The 25,093-nt window shown below is 44.4% G+C and overlaps 1 protein-coding gene across 1 annotated transcript in view; it reads right to left on the bottom strand.

Moving 5' to 3' along the window:
• Positions 1-25,093, bottom strand: part of Ppfibp2 (PPFIA binding protein 2) — a 146,261-nt gene that overhangs the window by 60,271 nt on the left and 60,897 nt on the right. The window contains exon 4 of the mRNA XM_051192650.1: positions 3,579-3,671. Coding sequence (XP_051048607.1) covers positions 3,579-3,671 — 93 coding nt within the window. The remainder of the gene's footprint in view (positions 1-3,578; positions 3,672-25,093) is intronic.

Genomic DNA, 25,093 nt, shown 5'->3' with positions numbered 1-25,093 from the left:
GGACGTAAAGGGCATGTATTAGCACCGACAAAACTTGGCTCCAGAAAGGTTTCTGTGCTTCACAGGCCAAAACATGACTCTAAATCATACAAACACCGAAGCCACACTGCACACACATGGCAGGAGGCAGTCATTTTTTCCTGAGGAACCCTGAGACTGTCTATGGAAATACTAAGAAAAATACATTTAAAAGTCATTTTTACTATGCACTATATACATAACTGTTTTGGTAGACTTCTTTATTGACCAGCTCACCCCTAGGATCCTTTCTATGTTTTATTTACTATGAGAGTTCCATACAAGGAGATGAAAAAGAATGGGTGGCCTTCCAAAACTCAAGGAATCAACGAATAGTAAATCGTAACCCTCTTGCTTGAAGACATGGAGGTCCTTTACATATAGGTTATTCTACTTATTTTTCCAATTATATATGTTATTCTACTTATTTTTCCATTCTGTAATGGTTAACAAAGCACAAAGAAGTTAATGTAAGTTCATTAATGAGTGTCTAAATGAATTTTATGAATTAGAAAGTTCCTATTATCGAAGGCACATATTTAAGTGAGCCTACTGACTTTACATATTGTACTTCTAGTATGTACTCCTAGTAATGAGTGAATGATTGAAACACTCTTGAAGCTGGTGCAGGGTGTGCTGACATTCCAATAATGCAAAGATGGGCTCCTTCCAGTGTCTAGGCTCATTTAAACAACACATTTGTGTGTGTGTGTGTGTTACTGTCAATATTTCTTCTTACTACTTATTATTATTATATGTATGGTTATTTTGTCTGTATATATGCCTGCATGTATGTGTGTGCAGTGCCTGTGGAGGACAGAAGAGGGTGTGGTGCTGGGAATCAAACCCAGGTCCTCCAGAAAAACAATCAATGCTCCTCACTGCTGAGCCATCTCTCTAGTCACATGTTTTTATTTGGTTTTGATCCTTGTTCCTGAACTATCAGCAGCACTGGTTTTTCAATTAGTAACTACACTTTCAAGAGAGTGGGATTCTGGGAAATGGTTGGGCTTCCTGGGTCTCAGGGCTTCTGTTTGGGGAAGGTGTTTTATGGTTGGTACCACTGCAAGAATTAAAATTTATAAAGCTGTACTATACTTAGAGACCATGTGCTAGTGGGGTTTATGGAGTAGTACAGGCCACAGGCCAGCTTTGGTACAGAAGACCAAAGACAAAGGGTTACAAGGGTCCTCTGAACCTCAGGTCAACTCCACTGTGACACAGGAGGTATGGAACTGGCACTAAAGATTTTAGAATTCTATCCTCATACTAAAGAGCAAATACTTTTGAGCTCTATATTAAACATAATTTTAGGTACTGGGAGAGGACAGAAACTATTCTTGTTCTTGTATAAATAGACCCATGAAAACTTATTCTGAGTCCAGGGCTCCAACTCATTCAGTCCGACTCAACTGCAGTTTGGATTATGCAAGAGGCTATGCCTGCTGCAAATCATAGAACCAGCTCTGCAGGCCACTACTGAATAGGACAGAAGCAAGAAGTTGCATGGTCTGCACACAGCTACTAGTACAACAGAAACCATGAGGGTCAGTTGTCACCTTCATTAGTCAACAGCTTCCTAATTGTATTTGGATTATTTAAACAGGGATTAGTCAAGAATTTGGTAAGAACAGAAATGGCTGTGGAAGGGAGCATTATAACATGGAACTACTTTATTAATTGTAATCCTTTCTAAATAGCTATGTGTTGTTTCAATTGTGGAGGGTCCTGGTTCAAAATCTTGCAATTTCATACTGCTGGTTACACAATTCTAAATTGGACTGACATTTCATGAATCACGTCTTGGGGATGAAGTTTCAAATGTGTGGATTCTTCAAGGGACCTGTGCTACAAAAGCAGACCCCTGCTACCTCTCAAAAGGGGGCTTCCACCCATTCTTTCTGAAAACCCCAGCTACAACAGCCCCTTGTTGCTCTGTCCATACACTGAGGACACTTCATCTCTGTGGATGGGCTGGACTGACCAGCTCCTTTGCCTGGAATGTACTCCTCCAGGTATCTGTGATTCCCTCCCTGGCTTCCTCCTGCCAAGGAGCTCCCTCCTTCCTGCACACTCCTTATTTGGACTTAATTTTCCCCATGGTACTTATCACTACTGGAATATTTTAAGTATCCATTTGGTTTCTCTCTCCATTTTATTCGCTGATATACCCACAGGACCTAAAACCAGTATCTGATAAATCATATATTCAATTACTTTATAATGATTTAATTATTTTAAAAGTCAATGAAGGGGCTAGAGAGATGGCTCAGTGGTTAAGAGCACTGGCTGATTTTCTGGAGGACCCAGGTTCAATTCCCAGCATCTACACAGCAGCTCGAAGGCAGGCAGGAGGAAAAGAAGACAATGAAGCAAATAAAAGACTAAAATTAGGCTACAAAATTACATGTTTGATATGAGCTCAATCTTTTAAAGGAGGTGAGAGACCCACAACCAAAGGGCAGATATTAATCTAATCTGCTTCTTGAAATTCTCAGAATTTCTAGTTCCTAAAAAAAAAAAAAAAATTGGTTAATCTCATGTTTATAAAATAAAATAAGAAATAAGCATACTGCCATCTCATTCACAATGCCTAGTACTCCAAATGAAGGGCCACACCTTGGGGTCAACACCTGACCCTAATCCCCCCCCTCCATTTCAGCACAAGACATTTTTGTGTTCAAAAATGGGGGTGGGGTGGGGTGGGGTGGGAGTGTCTCATGTGGCTGGCATCAAGCCAACCATGTAATTTTGACTTTCTGGACCTTCTGTTTCCACCTCCTAAACACAGGGATTACAGGTGTGTACCATCCCAGTGCACTGGGGATGGAATCCAGGAGTTTCATGCATATTAAGCAAGCACTCTAAAAACTGTATCCCCAGTTTCCATAGCCAGTCTTATTCATCATCCTTCAGCTTCTTAAAAAGCTGAAATTAGGACCCTGATCTCTACATTCTCCAAACCTTCAGTTCACATGTGTTGCAGAGCAGACCCCGAATACCTACTTGCCAAATGTGTTTGTGCATTTGAGAGATAACACAGGAAAAAGCTCCTGCTGCAATGTAGGTTCCCTGGAAGAACACCCAATGAGATGTCCTACCAAGGAACACTGGCTTTTGAAAGCAAGAGACTGCTTTGGTGCCTAGAAGTTTCAAAGCTCTGCTCCTCTCATAGAGCGAGAGAGCCAGCAAAAGCCTACCCTGTGCTACTAGAACTGGGGATCTGGCATCCAAGCGATTGGTCTGGATCCTGCTTCAGACTCATGGACCGGATTCCATTAGCATGCTCCCTGAAGCCTGTGTCACTCAAGGCTCAGTTTTAAAAGTGACAAAGGATGCACTCATCTCCTTTAGCAGACTTACAGGCTCCCAGATGACTAGGTCCAGTTTAGCTCATTGCTAGCACCCAGTCTGAGCCTGCCCACAGGGCTTGTAGTGTTCAAAGAGATATGTTTGGCAGTGCAAGATAAATGGAGGATTCACAGCCTAACAACACTTTTCAACAAAGGGATCCCCTGTACCCTCCTTTCCTGGGGAAGCAATGGAGCAAGAGGACTCACCTGCAGTATGAGGGACTCTTTATCTCCTTCTAGCCGTGCCAAGCGTTCCTGGTAGGTTTCATTACTAGCAGCACTGTGGTGATTTACCTGGGACTGAAGAGGGGGAAAAGAACACACTTAAAGGGCTAGGAAAACACTGCCCTGCCCACTTCCAAATGCAGTACACAATGTGTGCCACTTATAAGGACCGTTTTCGGCGATGCTATGTGCAAAATCAATCCCAACACAGGAAACCTGATTTCAAGACAGCTAAAAGGACCAGACCACATGCCACTACAAGGTGTGTCCCAGAAGATGGTGAAACCACCTGATGACCTCACCCTTGGCTGGAAGGGCCTCAAAAGAGCCTCCAACCAATCAGCAGGGCTTGACCTGATGGGCCAGGGCATGCTGGGTCTGGTTCAGCAGGAGGCACAGCCTGTGAAGGGTCTACTCTGGAAGGAGATTGGTGTCAACACCACTTGCCAAGCATATATACGAGAAAAAGTGGGGCAGCAGTCTTGGAATCCTCAACCTTTCTGCTAGAGTTCTGCAGATTTGCTACATTCTAAACAGTCAGAGAACCGAGAAACCAATTGCAATGTCCACTCCAAACCTAGCCATGATAGAGCATTGTCTTGAAAAAAGTTTCAACAGTGCTTAAGCTGAGAGCAGTTAAGTGTCAGTGACACATTTTTTAAAGGAATCTACATAAATAACACCCAGAGGATCTCAGAGTGAAACAGGTGGCAAATAATAAATTTTGAGTAATTAGGAACTAGAAAGAGAGGAGTGGTGCTGCAAAGTGGCAGGGGGGAAGGGCAGACACAGGAGCTGTCACCTTCTAGGGTTTGCCTAACCTGATTCTGCAGGGAGTGGGGTAAGTGCTCCTAACATGCTGAATAAAAGGCTGAAACCAGGGTCGCAGCAGCCATGCAGAAGGTTGCCTGTCTGGAAGTGCAAATCTTACTACTCAGTGAGCTGTTATCCTGATAATCTGGGCTGGTCCTGTGTCAATGACCAATTCCTGAGGGAGGTGTTTATCATCAGAGAAAAGCCCAATTATGCAAACGGGCAGGTCAGAGAGGCCCAGGGTTAGCCCATCTTATCATGAAGCTCATCTCCCCACATTTCAACTACCAGAATAGGCTCTCCAAGCTCTGCATGTGAGGAAAAGAATCACCTCTGCCCTTCATTCCAGGTGATAGACAATTGACAGGGCCACTACCATGCTAGAACACATGGAGAAATCGGTGTTTTGTAAAATGGAGCCTCACTACACATAGCACTGGGTTTCTCTTGAAGGGACAGTAGGGGGCTGAGCCTGGGGCACTTCCCAGACAGCTGTGCCAGGCACAGTTGAGATGGCTCATGGTGACACCACTGCCTTTCCTTCCAGTCTGGCTCAAGACTGCAGCAATTCATCCACTGTGATAGAATCTCTTTCATGCTATAGACAAATGGGTTCTTTATAGATGGCGGTTTACTGCTGCTAGAGTAGTTAATATGCAGGTACTCCCACGTGGCAGACTTGTCCTAGCATATAGAGGTAGGTCACAACCAGCATTTGTTTTTCTGAACCGGGTAGAAGACAACTCTTGAGGAGCAGGACACATTCTCCTACTGAAGGACTCACAATGAATGGGGATTTTTCAGAAGACATAGAGAAAGCAGCTAGTCTCCCAAATGATAATGCATGCTTGATTCCGAGATCAAAACCACTATGTATAAATGGCACTGTCCAACTGTAGGCTCACAATTTGTCCTATAGGAGGTTGGATAAAAGAAGGCCAGGGTCTAAAGGGCCTATCTGGCCACAAGACTCCAGGAAGTCCCCAAGGCCACTGTGCTCTGTTCAGTTATTTACAGCCTGCCCCTGCAGTGACTACTACAATTTCATGTTCCCTTTGCAAATTTATTTTTGTTTTCTGTGAGACAGGGTTTCACCATGTATCTTAGTATACCTCACTATGTAGCCCAAGCTAGCCTTGAACTAATACCAATTATTCCTTAGCCTCCCAAGTATTGGGATCACAGGCATGTATCACCATGCCCATCTGTAACATCTATTTTTAAATATAAGCCTAACTTTCCCATAGGAGCAATCACCACTGAGACTTTTCAGTGCTCTACAAAACCAGAATGACTCCAACTGGGAGAGCAGTGATAACTCAGAAGCCTCTCTCTTTTCCTGCCACTTCCTGCAGAGGCACCATTTAGGCACTTGCCAACAATCTTAAGGTGGCTGCTATCTCCGGCTGGATACTAACATCTGCTCTCTTTAAATCCACCAATTAAGGCTTCTTATGGGAAACCCATTAGCATGATGCCCAGATCTTGCCTCACTACCTCTGCCTTTGCTCCTGGATCTTCCAGTGGCTCCCCTAGGTGTACCACATACCCCCTGTCCATAAACAGGAGGAGCTCTTACTCTCTCACACTATGTTTGCACCACTGATGCCATGCCTGAACTCTGACCCCTGACAGTGAGAGACCTAGGAAACCCATGCAGGTGGTCCTCATACAGGCAGTCCTTAGCTACTCCTCCATCTGGGTCTTTGGTGTTTTCTGGGAACAGTACCTACCAGCTGAGTTGATAACAAAACTCATTTGAACCAGTCCCTCATTATAACACAAGGTCTGCCTATACAGTCACTCACTGCAGCAGCCATTTGTACTAACTGACTCAAAAGTGACAGTAAGAAAATAAGAGTCCTAAGTTCAGTTAGTACAGAAAATGCTTGTCACAGAGTTCACAGCACACAATAGAAACACTGATGGTGCATGCTCCATTCTAGCAGCAAGTAGAAGAGGGAAAACAATGTGTTAAAAGATGAACATGCAGGGCTAAAATCAAACACACCAAAGGCAGTTTCTGCTGGAGAAAATGTAGAGAAAGGGGAACACTGCACCACCGCTGGTGAGAATGCAAACTAGTACAGCCACTTTGGAAATCAGTATGGCGGTTCCTCGGGAAAATGGGAATCAGTCTACCTCAAGATCCAGCAGTTCCACTCTTAGGCATATACCCAAAAAATGCACATTCATACAAGAACATCTGTTCAACTATGTTCATAGCAGCATTATTTGTAATAGCCAAAACTTGGAAGCAACCTAAATGGCCCTCTACTGAAGAATGGATAGAGAAAATGTGGTACAATTACACAATGGAGAACTACTCAACAGAAAACAAAACAACGGAATCTTGAAATTCGTAGGCAAGTGGATGGAACTAGAAAAAACCATCCTGAGTGGTGTCACCCAGTCACCCAGTCACCAAAAAAAAAAAAAAAAAAAAAAAAAAAAAAAAAAAAAAAGGCAAACATGGTATGTACTCACTTATATATGGATTTTAGACATAGAACAAGGGATTACTAGACTACAATCCACACCGCCACGAAAGCTAGGAAACAAGGAGGACCCCAAGAGAGACATACATGGTCCCTTGGAGAAGGGGAAAAGGACAAGATCTCCCAAGCAAATTGGGAGGCATGGGGGGAGGGGGAGGGAGTGAGGAGAAGAGGAGGCAGGTATGGCATGAAGGAAGATTCAGTCTGGGAAAGAATAGAGGAGAGCAAAAAAGAGATACCATAACAGAGGGAGCCATTATAGGTTTTAAGAGAAATCTGGCACTAGGGAAATGTCCAGAGAATCTAAGCATTAGTGGAGAAGCTACCTTAAATGCCCTTCTCCAATAATGAGGTTGAAGATTATCTTATATGCCATCCTAGAGCCTTCATCTATTAGCTGATGGAAGCAGAAGCAGACACCCACAGCTAAACATTGAGCTGAACTCCTGGAATCCAGTTGCAGTGAGGAGTGATGAGCAAAGGGGTCAAGACCAGGCTGGAGAAAACCACAAAAACAGCTGACCTGAACAAGGGGGAGCTCATGGATGTCTGTCTGATAGCTGGGAAACCAGCATAGGACCAAACCAGACACCATGAATGTGGCTGTTAGTTAGGAGAGAGGGCTAGGCAGTCTATAGGGTCTCTGGTAGTGGATCAGTATTTATCCCTAGTATATGAATGGACTTTGGGAGCCCATTCCACATAGAGGGTTACTCTCTCAGCCTATACACATGGGGAAGGGCCTAGGCCCCGCTCCAAATGATATGACAGACTTTGAAGACTCCCTATGGAAGGCCTCATTCTACCTGGGGAGCAGAAAGGGGACAGGATGGGGGTTGAGAGGGAGCTAGAGGAGGAAGGGAGGGTGAGGGAACTGGGATTGGCATGTAAAACAAGCTTATTTCAAATTTAAATTAGAAAAAAAAAAAAAGATGAGCATGCAGGAGGCTAGGAGGCTAAGTAAGGAAAATCATATAAGGCTAGCTAGCCTGAACTACATAGGTGAGTTCTAGAAAATCAAACTGGCTACCTAGGAGAGATCTACCTATCCCTAGGAAAGAAAGGAATTGCTCTTGCTTTCACAGTGAGAGTTGGTGCAATGGGATAAACCACATCTATGATGATACTATAAACAGAGTTCAGTAAAACTCATTGTTTTCCTGAGATGCTTACATAATAGATGGAATGATAACATACACAGCAAAGGTCATAGCAGTTCTATGAGATCAACACAGTACTGTCCAAGCACAGTACCCTGGGTACACAGCAAGCATTTGCATAGCATTCAACAGAAGGCAAGGCTCAGAACACTTTACACACATTCATCAATTTCTGGGTCTGAGCAGGCCTAACAAACACATAGCTTGAGTAATGGAGGGTGGGCTGTTTCTAAACACCAGTATGACAGGCTTTATGAAGCTGTAGTGCCATTGGCTGGTGTTTTTTGGTTGGAGATTTTGGGCTGTATCCTGATAGTTAATCAGTCTCAGCTATTAGAAGAGCAATCAAGGGATGGAGAGAAGCGTGTGTGTGTGTGTGTGTGTGTGTGTGTGTGTGTGTAAGAGGAATGTAACTGGCTATCAAGATCCAGCAGGGGTAGTTATCTGCATAAAATGAAGCTTGGGTATATACAAGAACAATGACCTAACATGCTTTAAGATGTTTACCCCCTAAAAATTATTTATTTTTTATGTGCATGAATGTTCTGTCTGTATGTATGTTTATGCACCATGTGTGTGCCTGGTCAGAAGAGAGTGGAACAGGAGTTACAGACAGTTGTGAGCTGCCATGCAGGTGCTGAAGATCAAACCCAGGTCACCTGTAAGAGCAAGTGTTCTTAACCACTGAGACACCTCTCCAGCTCCCAAGTGTTTACTCTGGGTAAGTTCCTGCTGCATAGAAAGCTTGAAGTTAAAGGCAGGCTCAAGAAATAAAATAAAACGTGAGAACCCCAGACTATTCAAGTTCCCCCGTTGTTTTGCTAAGGGAAAGAAATAAAGTTTGAATTAAATTACTCTTGGCAGAGGATCCTTCTTAACTCTGTCCTAATGGAATCAGCACTTGCCTAGAGTGGGCCAAGACCATCACCTCTATTGTAGCCAAGAGTCATGAATGATAAAATGAGCACACACAAAAGAAAGGCAGGGAAGGAATCAAGAGGAGACAATGAGAGAGGGAAGAGGGAGGGAGGGAGGGAGAGAGAGAGGGAGGGAGAAAGAAAAGGGAAGAAAATATGAATCTTCCAAAACCCAGGATGGCATCTATGCTGTCTAAAAGAAGAGAAACATCCTGAGCCTTCCTATTAGTTCTCTCTGGGCTTAAGCTAAATCAAACTGAGTTTCTGTTATTTTTGACCAAAAAGTCTTGGCTAAGGCAGCTGTCTCAGCATGATCACTTAAGTTTATTCCTCTGGAAACAGATTTATAGGAAAGAATTCCTAAAATTTGCATATAGTACTGAATTACAAAGGAATTCTCTCTTCCCTAGCTTGATTTGCTTAGGCTGGCAATTTTTAAAACCAGGCAGTCAGTTCTAAACCCACTGTAGTTAAAACCAGGATACCAGGATTATCATTTCAAGGGCTAATGTGTGGCTCAGGGTGTGTCTGTGTGGGATGTACTGGGATTAAAAGGGCAGTGAGTCTCCTTTGTGTGTGGAATGGATGACTTTCTATCCACCACCTGTCTGCCTCCAGGAAGGTGAAGACAAGAGATGAATACAAGAATAAACTGACCCAGGGGCATGTACTAGGGTGGGGTCGATAAAGAAAAAGAAGATAGAAGAAAGCAAGAAATAAACAGAAACTGAAGATGTACAACAATAAGTAAATAAGAATATAAGCCTACCTATTTAAGAGGCAATGGTGAAAGAATTTATATATCCTACATAGCTGTATACAGGTCTGGGAGCTGGGAGACTCAAATATGTAGATTCTCAGAGCCCCATTTATTATCCAACTGGACCTCGAGTCAGAGAAACCCTAATATATTGTTGGGGGGGTTCAGCATTCATTTACAGAGTTTCTACAGCATCCCTTCGGAGAACAGACCAGAAGTTTGAAGAGCCAGTCTGTCATCTCAGGCAGGTCATCAGACCATCTCATCTCTGATACCCAGTTCATGGGGGGGGGGGGGGATTGCCTGCAGAGCAGCAGTGAGGGCCAGCTAGGTCTACATACATAAAAAAATGTGTGAGAATAAAAGTACAGAATGCTTTTGAAAGCAGGGTGCTTTCATAACTCCTCAGCGTTATAAACAGCCTTTGAATGCTCAGAACAATATGGAAATTATTTACATGGCTTTGTCTAAGTCCAGAGACCAAGGTTCAGTTGGAAGCAGTTAATTCCCACTCCTGAGAATTTTAATTAACTGCCCCATTTTGTTCAAGAGAACAAGAGACAGTATTTCTGATCAGGACATCTAAGAATTATCTATAAAATCTGTTCAAACAACCCACAGGAACAATAACTAAAATGTTTTCAGACTGGAAAGGAAAATAAGAATGAGCCTGACTCACCACACAAAATGCATTGTTGGCCAACAGGACTGGAGTCACACCTTCGGCACACACAGCTGAAGGCATGTTCACTTTTCCACTGCCCCAAAAAAGGTGCCTGTGGTTTAAGTCACATCTTCATGGCCACAAATTTTTCCTCTTTACAAACACTTTGCTGTGCACTCCAAGTACTCTGTGCTACATACATGTTTATAAAGAATACAGTAAGAATTTCAACACTCATAAAAGCCTAAATTTGAGGGGCTGGAGTATAGTTTAGTAGGTAAATCCAGATTTCCATAAAAAGATGAGGACCTGAGTTCAAATCCCCAGAGCTCATATAAAAATACAGGCAAGGCTCAGCACATGTCTATAACCCCAGCTCTGAGAGGCAGGAATGGAGACAGAAGTATTGTTGGAGCTTGCTGGCCACCAGCCTAGACAAAACCCCATAACCTCCAGGTTCAGATATAATGCCATCTCATGGGAATAAGGTGGATGAGAGTGAGAGAGAAAGAGTGAGAGAGAGAGAGAGAGAGAGAGAGAGAGAGAGAGAGAGAGAGAGAGAGAATGTCATCTAACAACATTGTGTTCCAGCTTCTAGGTACACAGACATACACATGCATACACACTTTAAAAAATCTGAGTTTTACTCTGTTCCAATTTAGACATTAGGTCAGCTAAATCCACCCCAGCAACATTTTAAAAGCCATCACTAACAATACTGGCTCATCAGATTCCATGATGCTTGCTTGTTCCTAGCCTGCCCCCTCTACTGGGTCCTGACCAAGGAAGGGATTAACTAGCTACACACAGCTCTTCATGGAGTTTTGACTAGCATTTGAGTGCTTGGTGACACGGCTGGGTGAAACAGAATCCCAAGGACATTACTTTTATAACCTGTCCAATGTCTACTGGGAAAGCACAGCCTTCATTGGATACATACTGTATACATCCTCTAGCTTGAGAGCAGTTTCTACATCATTCCTTGATTGACACAACTGGGAGATTACTGTGAGCACTGAACTTTACTGAACTTGGTGACAAAGTAGGTTCCAGATCAAATGGATCAAAAGAAATGCTATAATGAGGTATCACAGGTATGTAGGAAAACACTAAGGAGTGTGGGGAAACACTAAGACAGACCCCTAACAACAGTCTGGCTATCATACCACTTTCTGAGCCAGGAGTTGCTTCCCAGAGCTACTGCTTTACAGTGTCAGAGTACATCTGTCCTCCTGTCTTTAGGCTTGGCAAAATAGGGTCCCTTTTCCTTCAGCCCTTCCTAAGCCCAGATTCTAGTTCCAAGATCTGCGTTACAGAGCACACACTGTTCTAACTGGCCAGACTATGTTTACTTTTACCAAAGCACTTTGCCTGCAGATATGCTGGGATTTTGAATATATCACACTGGGAAGTTTCTTGAAAATGTTTTTCCTCCTTTATTGAGATAAAATCTTGCTGTATCGTCCTAGGCTGGCCTTGAACTTCTGATCCTCCTGCCTCATCTTCCTGAATGCTGGAATTATATGCATGTACTACAATGCCACTTAGATAACTTGTGCTTTTAGATAAATGTGAAAGTATAAGAAAAAAAGTTATTATTTCCAGACTGCCTAGACACGAGAGCATGTTAAAATCTGAAGACCAAGTGCCAGTGAGCCACAACTGTAGGCACAGGGCTTCAGGAGAAGTGTCAAAGCCATTAAAACTGTAGCTGATGCTCCAAAGCATCACTAGAATGGTCAATACCATCCACTCCACAGGGAACAGAATTGCTGTGAAGACACATTTCTGGCATGTCCGTGAAGGAGTTTCCAGACTAGGTTAACTGAGGAAAGGAGACACACCCCAAGTATAGGCAATACTATTACATGGGCCAGGATACAGGGCAGAATAAAAAAGTAGAAAGTGGCTTTTTATGTGAGTTCTTGGAACTTGATCTCAAGTCCTCAAGCTTTCAATGAAAGCCAAATTACCCACTAAGCCATCTCCCCAGCGCCCCCCCAAATTCAGGCAATTATAACTAGTCATCGTCAGCTACTGACATTCTTACTGTCAGCAATGTGTCTCTGCTTCCTGACTCTGGATGTAATGTAACCAGGCTATGTCATTCTCCTACCTCCATACCTTCCCTGCCATGATGGACTGCACCCTCAAACCGGAGCCAAGAGAAATCCTTCCATTTTTTAAATTGCTTGTAGCAGGTATTTTTTTCAGAGAAAAAGTAAAGAAAGGTGCCAAATACAACCAACAACTCCATGCAAGACTTTAAAAACAGAAAATAGAGAACTTAGGGAATGCCTGCATGGTACCAAAACCTGACCAACTCTTTGTAGCTTCTGAGGCCATAGAACCAAGCAAGAGGAAAACCTACTACTGTCAATTTCCTAAACCAAGATAATTCTCAACTATATCCCAAAAACCTATCCTTATATCCATAGATAAGAGTAGCTCTCTACCTGGTGGTGGTGGCATATGCCTTTAATCCCAGCACTTGGGAGGCAGAGGCAGAGGCAGAGGCAGGAGGATCTCTGTGAGTTTCAGACTAGCCTGGTCTACAGAGTGAGTTCCAGGACATCCAGGACTGTTGCACACACAAACCCTGTCTTTGGGAAAAAATAAAAAGAGTAGCTCTCATCCTTTATCAAAGAAACTTTTTTGTATAGCTACCAGAGAAATCCACAACTGCTCAAAGAGCAAAGAACAAGTGACTGTGGGGTGCCCAACCCCAACTGGTATATCTACAATACAACCTCTGCATCTAAGGCTCAGGGAACATAGAAGAAGGAGTGGAAAGATTGCAAGATCCAGGATGTCTGCTAAGAGATAGATTGTGCTACCTAGGACAGGGAGCTGAGCCCATGAAATATTAGCAATATGGCTGCCAAACAAGACCTAAACAATAACACCAGTTGACATCTCAATGTGAGTAGGAGAAATCCCAGAAGACCCCATCCTTAAATGATGGGCAGCAATTAATGTTGCTAAGAGGAGAAGAATTATTCTTCTCCAGGGAGGAGTCCCCCTAATAGGCCCCCATGTAGTCATCCCTAAACACATATATACATGAACAACACTAAATGGACTCAGCAGTTTGTGTTTTCATACGTGTGTATGTAATGATAATAAATAAGAAATGGTTATGAATTTGATAGCAAGTTAAAAGGTAAACATGGTAATTATGAACCCAACTAATTTCAAAACAAGTTCTACTTTCTGTAAGCAAAGAAAAGTCAAGACAATTTACTATCTTATGTTTGGCCCAGAGTTAAATTGCAATGTGAACAGAGAATGAAAGCTGCCATTAGTCCAGAAGGGAGATCCTATCCTAACCTTGACCCTTCTATCCTCCTCTATTAGGTTTCAATTATATACACTGGGAGGTTAAGAGTTGCTGGTCAGTTTCTCACCATCCAGTGATCTAAATACCCACCTTTAGGAAACTCAGCAGAATCCACAAGTAATTAATTAAACAGCTTCTTGACTAACCAACATTTGTGTCATCATACTTCACTTAAGCATTTTCAATGACTAAGATATTACTGAACATCTTAGCAGGTATAATAAATACTATCAGAGAAAGTAGTATGTGTGCAGCAACAGCAAGAACATGGGGAAGAGATGAATGAACTTTTAGCTTCAAAAGGCAGAGGAGACTTTACAGAGAAGGCCCCACTTCCAGGATTAACTCTGAAAGCTATAAAAGACTTCTTGGGGAACAACAGAACCCTTGCAAATAGCCTTCCCAAAATAAATAGGCTGGCTTTGAGAACATGATTAATCGCTATCCTTGAGACATTCTGAATTCCACAAGCTTTCCAAGCAAAGGGTGGAGTGAGGCTCCAAGCTCATCTTCCTAGCAACATGCATTTGGAGAGAAATGTGTGATTTACCAATATCACTACCCAAAGTTATGAACATGGCTCAGCTCTGGCTACTGGTAAAGGTCCATTATACATGGCTTGATACATAAGGAGTTTAAAGCACTGAGCGATAGAAGTGATTATCTGTACATTTGTGCCAACATCTTATGAAAGAGTGATGCTACAACCAGGAGGACGAAAGAAGAGACTCTTTGAAGGATTTCCTCACCTTGCCAGTTCTAATAGACACAGTGACTCATTACTGAAAACACCATCAGAGACAGGGCAGCATCACTAAGTGTTGGAAGTTGGGGCTGGAATGAACACTGTGTTTAGTTATCTGGAGGCACAACAGTTAATTGACTGGTGCCTCTTAGACAGCTAAAGTTTTATAGGAACACTAGCAACCCTACAAGGTCTGAAAGTGGGTGAAGATGATGGGGAGGCTGGACTTTAGGTCAGTTGGTAGATGCTTACCTGGCATGTTCATGACTTTGGGCTCAATCCCCAGCACTTCATAAACATAAACATAAACATAAACAGGCATGGTGGCACATACCTGTAATATCAGCACTCGGGAAGTAGAAACAGGATGATGAGAAGTTCAAAATCATCCTCAGTATTAAGTTTAGGACCAGCTTGGGGGGCTACATAAGACTTTAAAAAGTGGCAACAAATTCAAGAAGAAATGCATAGGAAAGGTTGCTTACAAAGCACATACAGCAAAGGACATTGCAGAAGGGAATTCTAAAAGTGACCATAGGGATAAAGAAAGGAGGAGTTGAGAAGTTTTTAACTCCTCCAAGGACCCTGAAAAAGGTAGGTGAGTTAGAAGACAGCACAAATATTCAAGTACAGAGACAAAGATAGTTTTGATTTGTTTTGTTGTTTTTTTTCCCCCCTGAGAACTAAAAGGAAACCTTTCCTCCAAGAGCAGTGGAGTTGACAGGGGCCACTGAGAGAAGACAGGGGACTAGGAAGAACTGGAGCAGGGTGACGAGACACTGGGACAGCCTTGCCTAAGAGACAAAACCCCAGCCACATGAAAGAGAAGGACGTTCAGAAGTAATAGCTGTTAGCATTAGCATGGTTACACTTTGTGAAGGAAAATGAAAAATTTATCTAAACTTGCCCCTCACCATGTCCCCATGAAGTCAGTAATGACACCAGTTAAGAATAGAGTGCAAAGTCGGAGCAAAGGGAAAAACACAAAAGAGCTGCCACAGGGGTGGACCAAGGGTACTCAGCTGAGACACGGATGCCTAGGAGTTGCTGCCAACCCATCAAATTACCAATGCCTATGCTGCTTTGAGGTTCCCACTAGCTACTCAACCAAAGATCCTGGCAAGATGCTACGCCACAAGAGTCTACGGGGTCAGTTGTCTCTTGTCAAGGAGACAGAAGTTATGGGTACAAGGGTCAGAGATGGTCAAATTCTAGCGCCTCGACTGTACTGGGAGCTTGGTAGGCAGACATACTGGGTGTGTTGGCTACAAAATGGAAGTACCTGGAGGAAACTGTGAACAGCAAAAGCCCTTGAGAAACTGCACATTGCTGCCCACTGCACAGACTTGGAAACCTACTCAGAGTCAAAGTTTGTGCTTGAGGCTCAGCAGTAACCAGAGGTTGTCAAATGATGCTGATCATCCCACAACTAACAGTTGCAATGCCTGTTCTAAGTGCTTTACATGTACTGAATTATTTATCTCTATTTTACTGCAGTCAAGGAAGTGGAGTTCCAGGGAAGTTACACACATTTCCAATGTACTCAAAAGGTGAGATGTGAATGCAAGGAGCCTGGATCCAGGGTCTGTGCTGTTAATCAGCAAAAGTGGCCTATCACAGCAGCTGCTGGCTACTTCTCTAATGACCAGTATAATCTAAATGAATAAAAGAGTAGTCAGATACCTGTCTATCTGTCTTTGCAGCTCCCTGACCCAAGTTTCCAGACCAACCATTTGAGTTTGTAAAGGCACAGAACAAGGTTTTATGTTTGCAGTGTAAATGTATTCATATTTTACAACAGAACTAAGGTAAAATGCATAGGACACTTGGGTGGCTCTGTTTTGTGACTGAATGTAGGGAAGAAATTCTCTTATACAGTCTAAGTGCTGAAGTCAGGCATAGCAGTATGAAGGTACTGCTGTTTGAATACCTTTTTAAAACCACCATTGTTGAGAGTTCTCTTCCTGAGAAAATGAACTCCTGCTCAGGGGGTAGTGGGCTGGTCCCACAGACACTGCTAGAAGCAATCTTCAGAGACTCCTTCGTGCTTATGTGGGTTGATCTACCGATCTCAGTGCAGGACACGTAGGAAATGTTGGTGAGTCAGGAACCAGACAGCTGAGAGGATGAGGGCCTCTGGGTACTTGTGGCGGGAGTTACTTAGTGCGTAGGTTTTATCTGTTCAAAGAACAGCTCCCAGCAGTTTCTACTCAGCAACTGGAGATCAGCTGAGCAGGGGCAGAGTCAGTGGGCCTCGGCCGTTGCATACACTAGGCCAAGTTGCAGCCACCTCTCCTAAGTCTTCACTTTGCTTGATTTGAAACCTTGATCTGCAACATGAGAAGTCTAGAGAGTCAGGAAAACAATGGTACTTCTAAGAGCCAGTCCCTTCTCACCCACTCCTTTTTCGGTTTCTCTTTCCTTCTAATAAATAGCATGTGCAGTTAACAGTAAGCATGCTACTGAATGTTTGCTGTACACAATTGGTACTGTGCTAAGCATTCCATAAGCATCAACCTTACTTAATCCTTAAAAAGATCTCTGTAGAAAACTCTAGTAGAAGCTTCCTTACTTGATAGGTAAAAACAGGCCCTGGCTCTTGAGTAAATCCACCTCAGATCATGTACCTGGCAAAGCCAAGATTCAAATTCAGACCTCACCCCAACTGTATGCCTATAGCTGTAATAGTGCTCACAGGCCCCAAAGTGATGCTTATTTTCCATGTAAATACTTTTCTCCCAGCTTGCTCCTCCTTCAACACAGAGCCCCTCTTTGTTCTGACTTCTCTTGGGCATGGTAAATGAGAATTTGGAAGTAGTTGACACCTGTAAGTAGTTGATCTCTTGTCTTAGGTCAAAGATCAAGGCTCCTACGATGTGCACTAGCTCACAATTCATACAGGAATCTCTTCTTCTAGAACCTACATCTTATATGCAGAATGAGACAGTGCTTCTGCCTTCAAAATCATGTTCAGAGAAAGCTGCTTTCTGTGTAAGCACATGAGAAGGTAGGTGGGAAGTGGACACCTGGACTGGAGGACTTCTTAAGGGCCTAGGTCAGCAAAGGAATGGTTGCAAATAACCGGCCTAATGGAATCAGATAAAGAAGGTGGGAATTAGAGAAAGGGATGGATGAGATAAAGCTTAAAAAATAAAAAAAATTAAAAAAAATTTAAAAACAACAGGAAATATATACTTGGGGGTTAGTAAAGAATGGAATGAAAAGGTTGGAACCAAAGGCTGAAGAAGCTGAAGAGGCTGTATTTCCTCTTGCAGATGGAGGACGAGTCCCAGAGGCTCACATGCAGGGCACATAGGAGCAGAAGGAACCAGGGCAAAGAACAGATCCCACCACCAAAGAATGTATTTTACCCATGACACATCCAATATTCCATGTTTGATTTATTGACTCTTAAAATGCTAACAGCAGAGAAAATATATTTGCTATGGGTTCTGTGGGGGTTCTGAAGTTGTTGCCTGGCTTGAAGAGTCCATCCTGCATCTTGGAGGAGACAGAACCTTCTCACTGGGCCAGAATTGATTCCTACAGACAGAACCTCTCTCCGAGGACCAGTCACAGCACCTGTGCGGGGTAAAGGTATGGTTCCTATCCAAGGCACATGGTGACTTGTAGACCCTCTCAGTTAAAAGCTTCATTTTGGAAATGAGGACACAAAGACCAAGTGATGGGAAGTATGCTCTTTCCTAGCTCGCTCCAGTATCTCCTTAGCATAGCTTTTTTAAAAGCTTAGCATGGCACTGATCTTTTCCAAAAAGTCCTGTTATCTGAGCATGCTCTCTGGTGGCTGAGATGCCCTACTCCCTGCAAAGCAAAGTTGGAATACAGACAGAATTTCTATTGCATTCTGAATCAATCATTTTCTGCATATTTGGCACAGCTAAGGAAGAAACAGGACCAAAAGACAGAGAAAATGGTTCAAGACCAGGCTGCCCAACCACTAACTAACCAGCACTGGCAATGTCCTCGGCCTCTCTTGGGTTTTGCTAAATGAATTCTGGTGCTAGCTGGCTCCTATCAGCCAACCAACTCTCTAATCATGTCTGAGATGCCTCACATACCACATCACAGTTACAGGGATCTTCTTAAAATACAAATTAGTCTCCACTCTACATCTCATGTTGCTTCCTCATTACAAACCCGTTCACTACAAACCAGTCACTTACAGCTCCTACATGGCCTTCACTGTTCTATGTGATCTGCCATCTGTCTCTATCCACCATGAGTGTGTCCAGCAACAATGGCTTTCTCTGTCTTGAAACCGGCCAGCCTCCCCTGCCTCAGGACCTCCGCACATGCACCACCCACCTTTGCTTTTCCCTGGAATGTTTCTTACCCCATATTCCACCTGACTCATTCCTGTTACTCTTTCAGGTTTCTGTGAAGTGCTATTTCCTCAAAGAGGGCTCCTGACCCTCCTTTGCAATCATCAACAGCCCCCCTGAGCCTTCCTTACTGTGTGCTTGCAGTCTGATGTCTATTTCCTGGGACTGTGTGGCCTCCATCCCCCTCTCAAGTTGGTTCAGCTTTACTCACTGCTGTCCACACAGTCCCAGGAGCTGAGTGTTTGATAAGGAAGCACTGTAGCTGCAGAGGACACGCACAAAGCCAGGCTGCGAGCTGGACAGTGAAGTTCTGGGTGTCCCTTCCAAGCAGGACACTTCCTGTCCTTCTGCAGTTACAATGTCAAACCTCTTATCTGTCAGGTGCTTTTGCCCTTCTTCTGTCTCAAACATACTCAGTCTAGAATTCCTCATCATAAAATGAATGTGAGCCCATCTTACAAGAGAAGAGCACTAGAGTTCTGAGCTCAATGCCATCTGGCCCCCAAGGTTCATTCATTCCTCACTCACATTCTACACAAATGCATACAGAAATGGCACAGACAACTTGCAAATGAAATCCTGGGCTTCAGAACACTTCAAAGAGAACTACCCTGGAGCCTTCCTCCGGAAACACAGAAGCTCACTGGGCTGGCAACAGATATACCTTCTACTCCAGATAACATCAGGGCCGAGAATGAGTTAAACGACTTCTGAATTCGGGCATTTAAGACAGTAACGGCTTCCTCTCTGGGTCCTGGGACCCAGAAACAGTGGGCAAAATTTTCAGGCTACAGCGTATAGAGATCCTGAATGCTGAAGAGCCAACATTAAAATAACTTAACTTTCCTCACACTATTCTTGCCTTTCAGTACAGAGGTTCATTCACTAGGCTGTCAGGGCAGAAACAAAGGCAGCTGCCTGTTTTCTCCCTTGGTGTCTATAATTAGATTCTCATGAAGAACTTGGCCAAAACAGGGTTCTCTGGACAACTGCTCCCCCTCCTCACACACACACACACACACACACACACACACACACACACACACACACACGCCAAAACACCCCAAAGTGCCTCTCCTTACTCATCTCAAGAGAGACACAGACAAAGCAGCCAGTCACTTACCCTCTTCAGCCACGAGAAATGCTTGTAAACATCAATGTCCCCATCCATGCTGGGTACCCATGTCAGCAGTTAGAGTCCTTGGTTAAGAAAAAGCCCTTTATTCTGGCTGGAGCTCAAGCCCTCTCCTCCTCCCTGCCTCTTCCCCCTCCTCCGCAGGAACAGCAAGCTGTATTCCAGTCTCCCCACTTCCCTGGCCTGTGTCCTGTAGCCTTTCTTTCCCTAAACAGGCTCAGATACACAAGATTCAGACTTGATGGTGCTGCTCCAGGGTCCTCCCCCAACGCCCCCACAGGAGGCAGGCAGGCAGGCAGGCACACAGACACATGGACACACACACAAAGACCAAGACTGACTTCAGAGTCCTTCAGAGCAATCAAACCTCATCAAAAGGGGAGGCAGGAGTTGTAAACACATGTACACTTAAATGCATACACTCACTCACACGTGGGCAATGGGAACCTTCTTAGTGATAATACCAGAGCCTGCCAGAGGCAAACAGTCCGGAAGAAAATGCCTTGTCTGGCTTCTCCTTTCTGGCGTGGCTGGAACTCATTACTGAGAGCCCCTGATTTCCTGTCTCTGCTTCTCTCTGCATTTACCCACAGGCTCCCAGCTGCTCTCAGTTTATTTGGGACTAGGGAGACAACTAAAAATAAGCACTATTCCCAGAGGAGCTTGTTGGTTTCCCACACACAGACACAGACACTCGCAAGTGTGTGTGCGTGCACACACACCCTCCCTGAAGCCCACACCTACCCCTTGCACAGATGGGCCACAGGCTGTGCCCCAAGAAAAGCCTGGGTTTCCAAAAAGGACAGATTTAGAACCAGCTCCTTCCCAGTTCTGGGCGCAGAGGTGTGCCAGGCCTAGGTAGGCTGTCCTTGGCACTGTTGGCACTATCCACCAGAGGGCAACTGCTACAACCTTGAGACCTTTACTCCTGGCTCCCTCGGGGACTGCTGCTCTGGGCTGTGAGCCATCACCATTTGGGTTCCCTGGAGGCCACACACCACAGCAGGGGTTACTGCTTCGTCCAGTCTCAGGACTGCTTCCTGGCTATCCTCACATCTGGAGGACTACTTTACAAAGCAGGGAGACAAAAAGGTGAGCTTTCATGAGACATGGGGAGTGGCTCCAGGAAAGAAGGGAGCCCTGGGAAGCTTGGAGGAGAGGAGGAACTGTGTGCTTTCCCATTGGTGGGTCACATGCTGGCTTTCCAGGGTACTCCTCTAACACTCCCCAGATGCCACCACCCCTCTTCTCCTCATACTCTGACATCTCTTTTGAGAGCTCCCCCTAAAACAGCTTTTCTCCCTTGCCCAACCCTTAATGTGTGGCCTTTGGCTATGACTGATTATGAAAGTGATCTTTGATGTGGGTGCAGTGGGAATGGTGGTTACATGCAAAGCTCTGCACTCAGCTGTCTGTGGGGAATGACTTACAGAAGCATATCATGTGACTGCTAGGCCTTCCTGTGTCTTTCCTGGAAATCCCAGCATGAAGAGAAGACTCCAATGAGTGTCAACAACCTCCTCAACACAGCATCGATGTTCACTACAGCCCACAAGGAGAGCCAGAAAAATAGGACACAAATAAGGCTAGCAACATAGTCACAGATCAGAGGCCAGGGAGGAGGGCTCTAGCAGGCAGCTGGCATGAAGGGAGGAGTAAATTCCTGCAGACACACCCAGATCAGAGGCCAGAGGGAAAACCCAGGCTCACTGCCCTGGCACATATGAGCTCTGGATCCCTCCCCTCACCCTGGCCTAGTTCCAGTTTGGTATAGGACCCTCCATTCCTATCCAGTGCCCAGACTTCAGTACAAAGTGAGAAGAATATAGGGGCAGGGAGGTCTTTTTCAACTACAACAACAAAAAGCTATTGTTAGGAACCTGGAAGTCAAATGAAGAAACTCATTAGGTAAGCAAACACTTGTTTTACACCAAGACAAAAGAAATGTACTTCTTCCCTGAGTAGATAAAGAATTCTTTCACAGTATGTAATAAAGGTATGCAGAGGCTAGAGGCAGAGTCCCACTTCCTGATGATAAGGGAAACTCATGCTTTCCACAAAGGAGCTCAGTGCCTATCTTTACTTCTGCTAGAAGAGTCAGGAATGAAGTAGTATGATGCTACTTCTCAACCTACAGACCTAACTCCCCAGGAAAGGTGGCCCAGGTGCATCAGGGCAGAAGGCATCCCTTGACAATTCTTCCTCAGCCCCTTCCTGGCACTGGCCAGAACTCTCCTCCCCAGACCCTAGGGATGGATTATCCAGCCCACTACAGCTGATGGTGGGCAAAGCTCCACTGCACAGGACTGTGGGAAGTGCATCTTGTTTCTGACCTATTTCTTTTAACTTTCATACCCAGTACAATTCTTGTTACACAGAAGAAATTTAAGCATTCTCAGAATGAAAGAATGAGGCTCAAATATGGAGACGAACTTACTTACAAAAAAAAAAAAAAAAAAAAAATAACGGTTTAGTAGCCTGTTTGCCTAAAAGAGGCAAAACCAGGTCCAATATTCTCTATTAGCTCAACTCATGAGTGATGGACTGGGCTGGGGGTGAAGAAAGGAGAGGCAGGAAAGCAGAGGCGCTCAGCTAAATTCTTTCTGCTTCTATACATACTCAAGCAGCAGTTCTTGCCTGTGTTTTTACCTGCTTTGTTAAAAACACTTTACTGCACTTACTTTACTTCAACCCCCAAATCCACAAAATAGCACTCCATAGATCTGCAGCAGAGTGTGTACATGAGGCTGGCAAGGGCAGAAGTGGGGATGAGTGAGATGCACCAACACAGAAACTGTAGGCTTCTACAACTCCAGAACCCTCCAGGAGCCCGACAGAGCTCCCCCATAGTACTGCAGGTGAACCCCAGCTGCTCCACACCCACCCCAGAGACCATGCTGCTCAAGGTGCCTTCTGGGTGGTCCACAGACTTCAGTGAATCAGCTAAGTCCATTAATACATTCTGACAAACAGTATTGACTCCTCCCAGCTACCAGGAGTTAGTAGCGTGTTAGAGGGAAAAACTATGCATCAACCCACCATCTGCATCCTGGACAGGGCTCAGCTCTGGGCCATGGTGACAGCTGTAAGGACACCCCCAACCCACCCATCAGTCAGATACAGGCTGTGCCCAAGCAAACAGTGACCCTATGCTGTGACAGACAAGAGGGTAAGGAGAGGAGTGAGCTGGGGGAGGAAGTTCTGACTACAAGCTTGCATCCTGGCCACTACTATCACCAGACTCATGTCCCCAGAATGTACAAGTTTTGAGAACCCACCTCCACAATGGGTCAGGACAGGAGACAAATGCTAAATATTTGAAGCCCAGTGGGATTCACCAATCTTGACTGCTACTTTTACCACGAAAGTGGTCACAGTCAAGGTTAAACCAATGATTCTGGCTGAGTTTTGGTAAAAAACCTTACTTATAAATACAGAAATGTGACTTTTTAAAATATCATTTCTACATCATAACATATCTTGTGATTTTTTTTCTCAGTTATTAAAAAGTGAAAAAACATTCTTAGCTGACCCAAGGGCACAACAAACAGGCAATAGGTCACATATAGGTCAGAGTTAGGGTTAGGACTAAGCTTCCCCATCTTGGTTGGAGGGACTAGCACTGAAAATGCCAGCTCTGACCAGCAGGGTAAAAACAGAGCCTGAATTTAATTGCACCTTGCTAACAAGCTTCCAGGGAGATATTCACATGGTTGGTCCCAGGACCACACCTGGAGTGGGATAAAATAAGAAACCCACTTCCAAGTTCCTCAAAGAACTTAGGACTGGGAGAATGAATTCCTGTGGCTGGCCTGCCAGCCACAGCAGTGCTGAGGGAGCAGAAGGCTCAAGCAGTGTATCCGACGGGCCAGCTTTGCGGGCCGAGGATAAGTGGATGTCTACATGCTTAGACCTCAGGTCATGCTAACCTGGCAACATCCTCTACCACGTCCCCTGGGACTGAAGCAGGAAATTCAGAGGGCAAAATTTATTTGCCCTTTCTCCAGTGTTTGTACATTCTTGACCATTTATAAACACTGGTTCGTGGAGGCTGAAACGGTCTCTTTTGGTCAGGTCGTGAAAAGATCCAGATTGCTACAGTTTACTTGCTTAGGGAGGAAGGGGAGCAATAAAAACCCAGGGAGAAAAAAAGTAAAACTGTTAAATCTGCAGTAACTGAGAGTCCCTCAAATGTTGCTTATTGTGCCAGGAAAATTGTGTTCATAATCCCCCAAGGCACAAGGAGTTTTTCTAGGTCAAGGCTGACAGACACCATGTGGCCCAGGAAATGCCTCCTGGAATGCAGAGAGCCATCCTCCTGTGCCCCCAGGAAAGGAGCAAGGGTCAAGGAGCCTGGAGAGGCTTTCTGCTACTAACAAGGGAAAGGTCAAATCTATGCTCCTAGGCCCAGGCCTAAGCAGCCTGTCTCTCCTTCCCGAGCCCCACAATGGAGCCTTCCCTGCCAGCTGTTCGCCTACTGGTTTCTAAGGAAAATGAGAAAAAGACTCCTGCTTTCAGCTGACCCAGACATGATGCTCAGCAGCCTCACAGGGAGAAGGAAAACCAAAAATCCCGACTATTTTCTCTTGATCCCTAGTCCTCAGTCTTTACAGTCTAGCTTTTGTCCCTGACTCCCACCTAATGGTTTCCTGAAGAACTGCGCATGGACAAAGCACTGTGCCCTGTCCCCCTGGGCCTGCCCAGGGGTTGGGGGTGGGAGGAGACTGACCCCTACCTATATCTGAGATCACACTCAACTGTGCTATACCTGCCATAGGAGAGGTATGAAACACACATTGGGAATTAGCACATGTACACTGCACCTTTTTTTTTTGTTGTTGTTGTTGTTGTTCAACAAAACTAAGTACTCCCCAGCATATCTCTCTCTCTCTCTCTCTCTCTCTCTCTCTCTCTCTCTCTCTCTCTCTCTCTCTGTGTGTGTGTGTGTGTGTGTGTGTGACACACTAAGAATCAAGTCTAAGGTCTCCTGCATTCTAAGCATGCACTCTACTATTAAGCTTTAAGCCACTGAATGATATCCTCATATTCTCTTTTCAAAAACCAGGAGAAAAGGTTTCCCTATAAATCCTCTGCCTGTAGCTTTGCACAATTAGAATGTTCA

The sequence above is a fragment of the Phodopus roborovskii genome, unplaced genomic scaffold (assembly GCF_943737965.1).
Source record: "Phodopus roborovskii unplaced genomic scaffold, PHOROB, whole genome shotgun sequence".
Taxonomy (NCBI): Eukaryota; Metazoa; Chordata; class Mammalia; order Rodentia; family Cricetidae; genus Phodopus; species Phodopus roborovskii.
The sequence above is the reverse complement of the archived record's forward strand: the minus strand, read 5'-3'. Positions and strand labels throughout refer to the sequence as shown.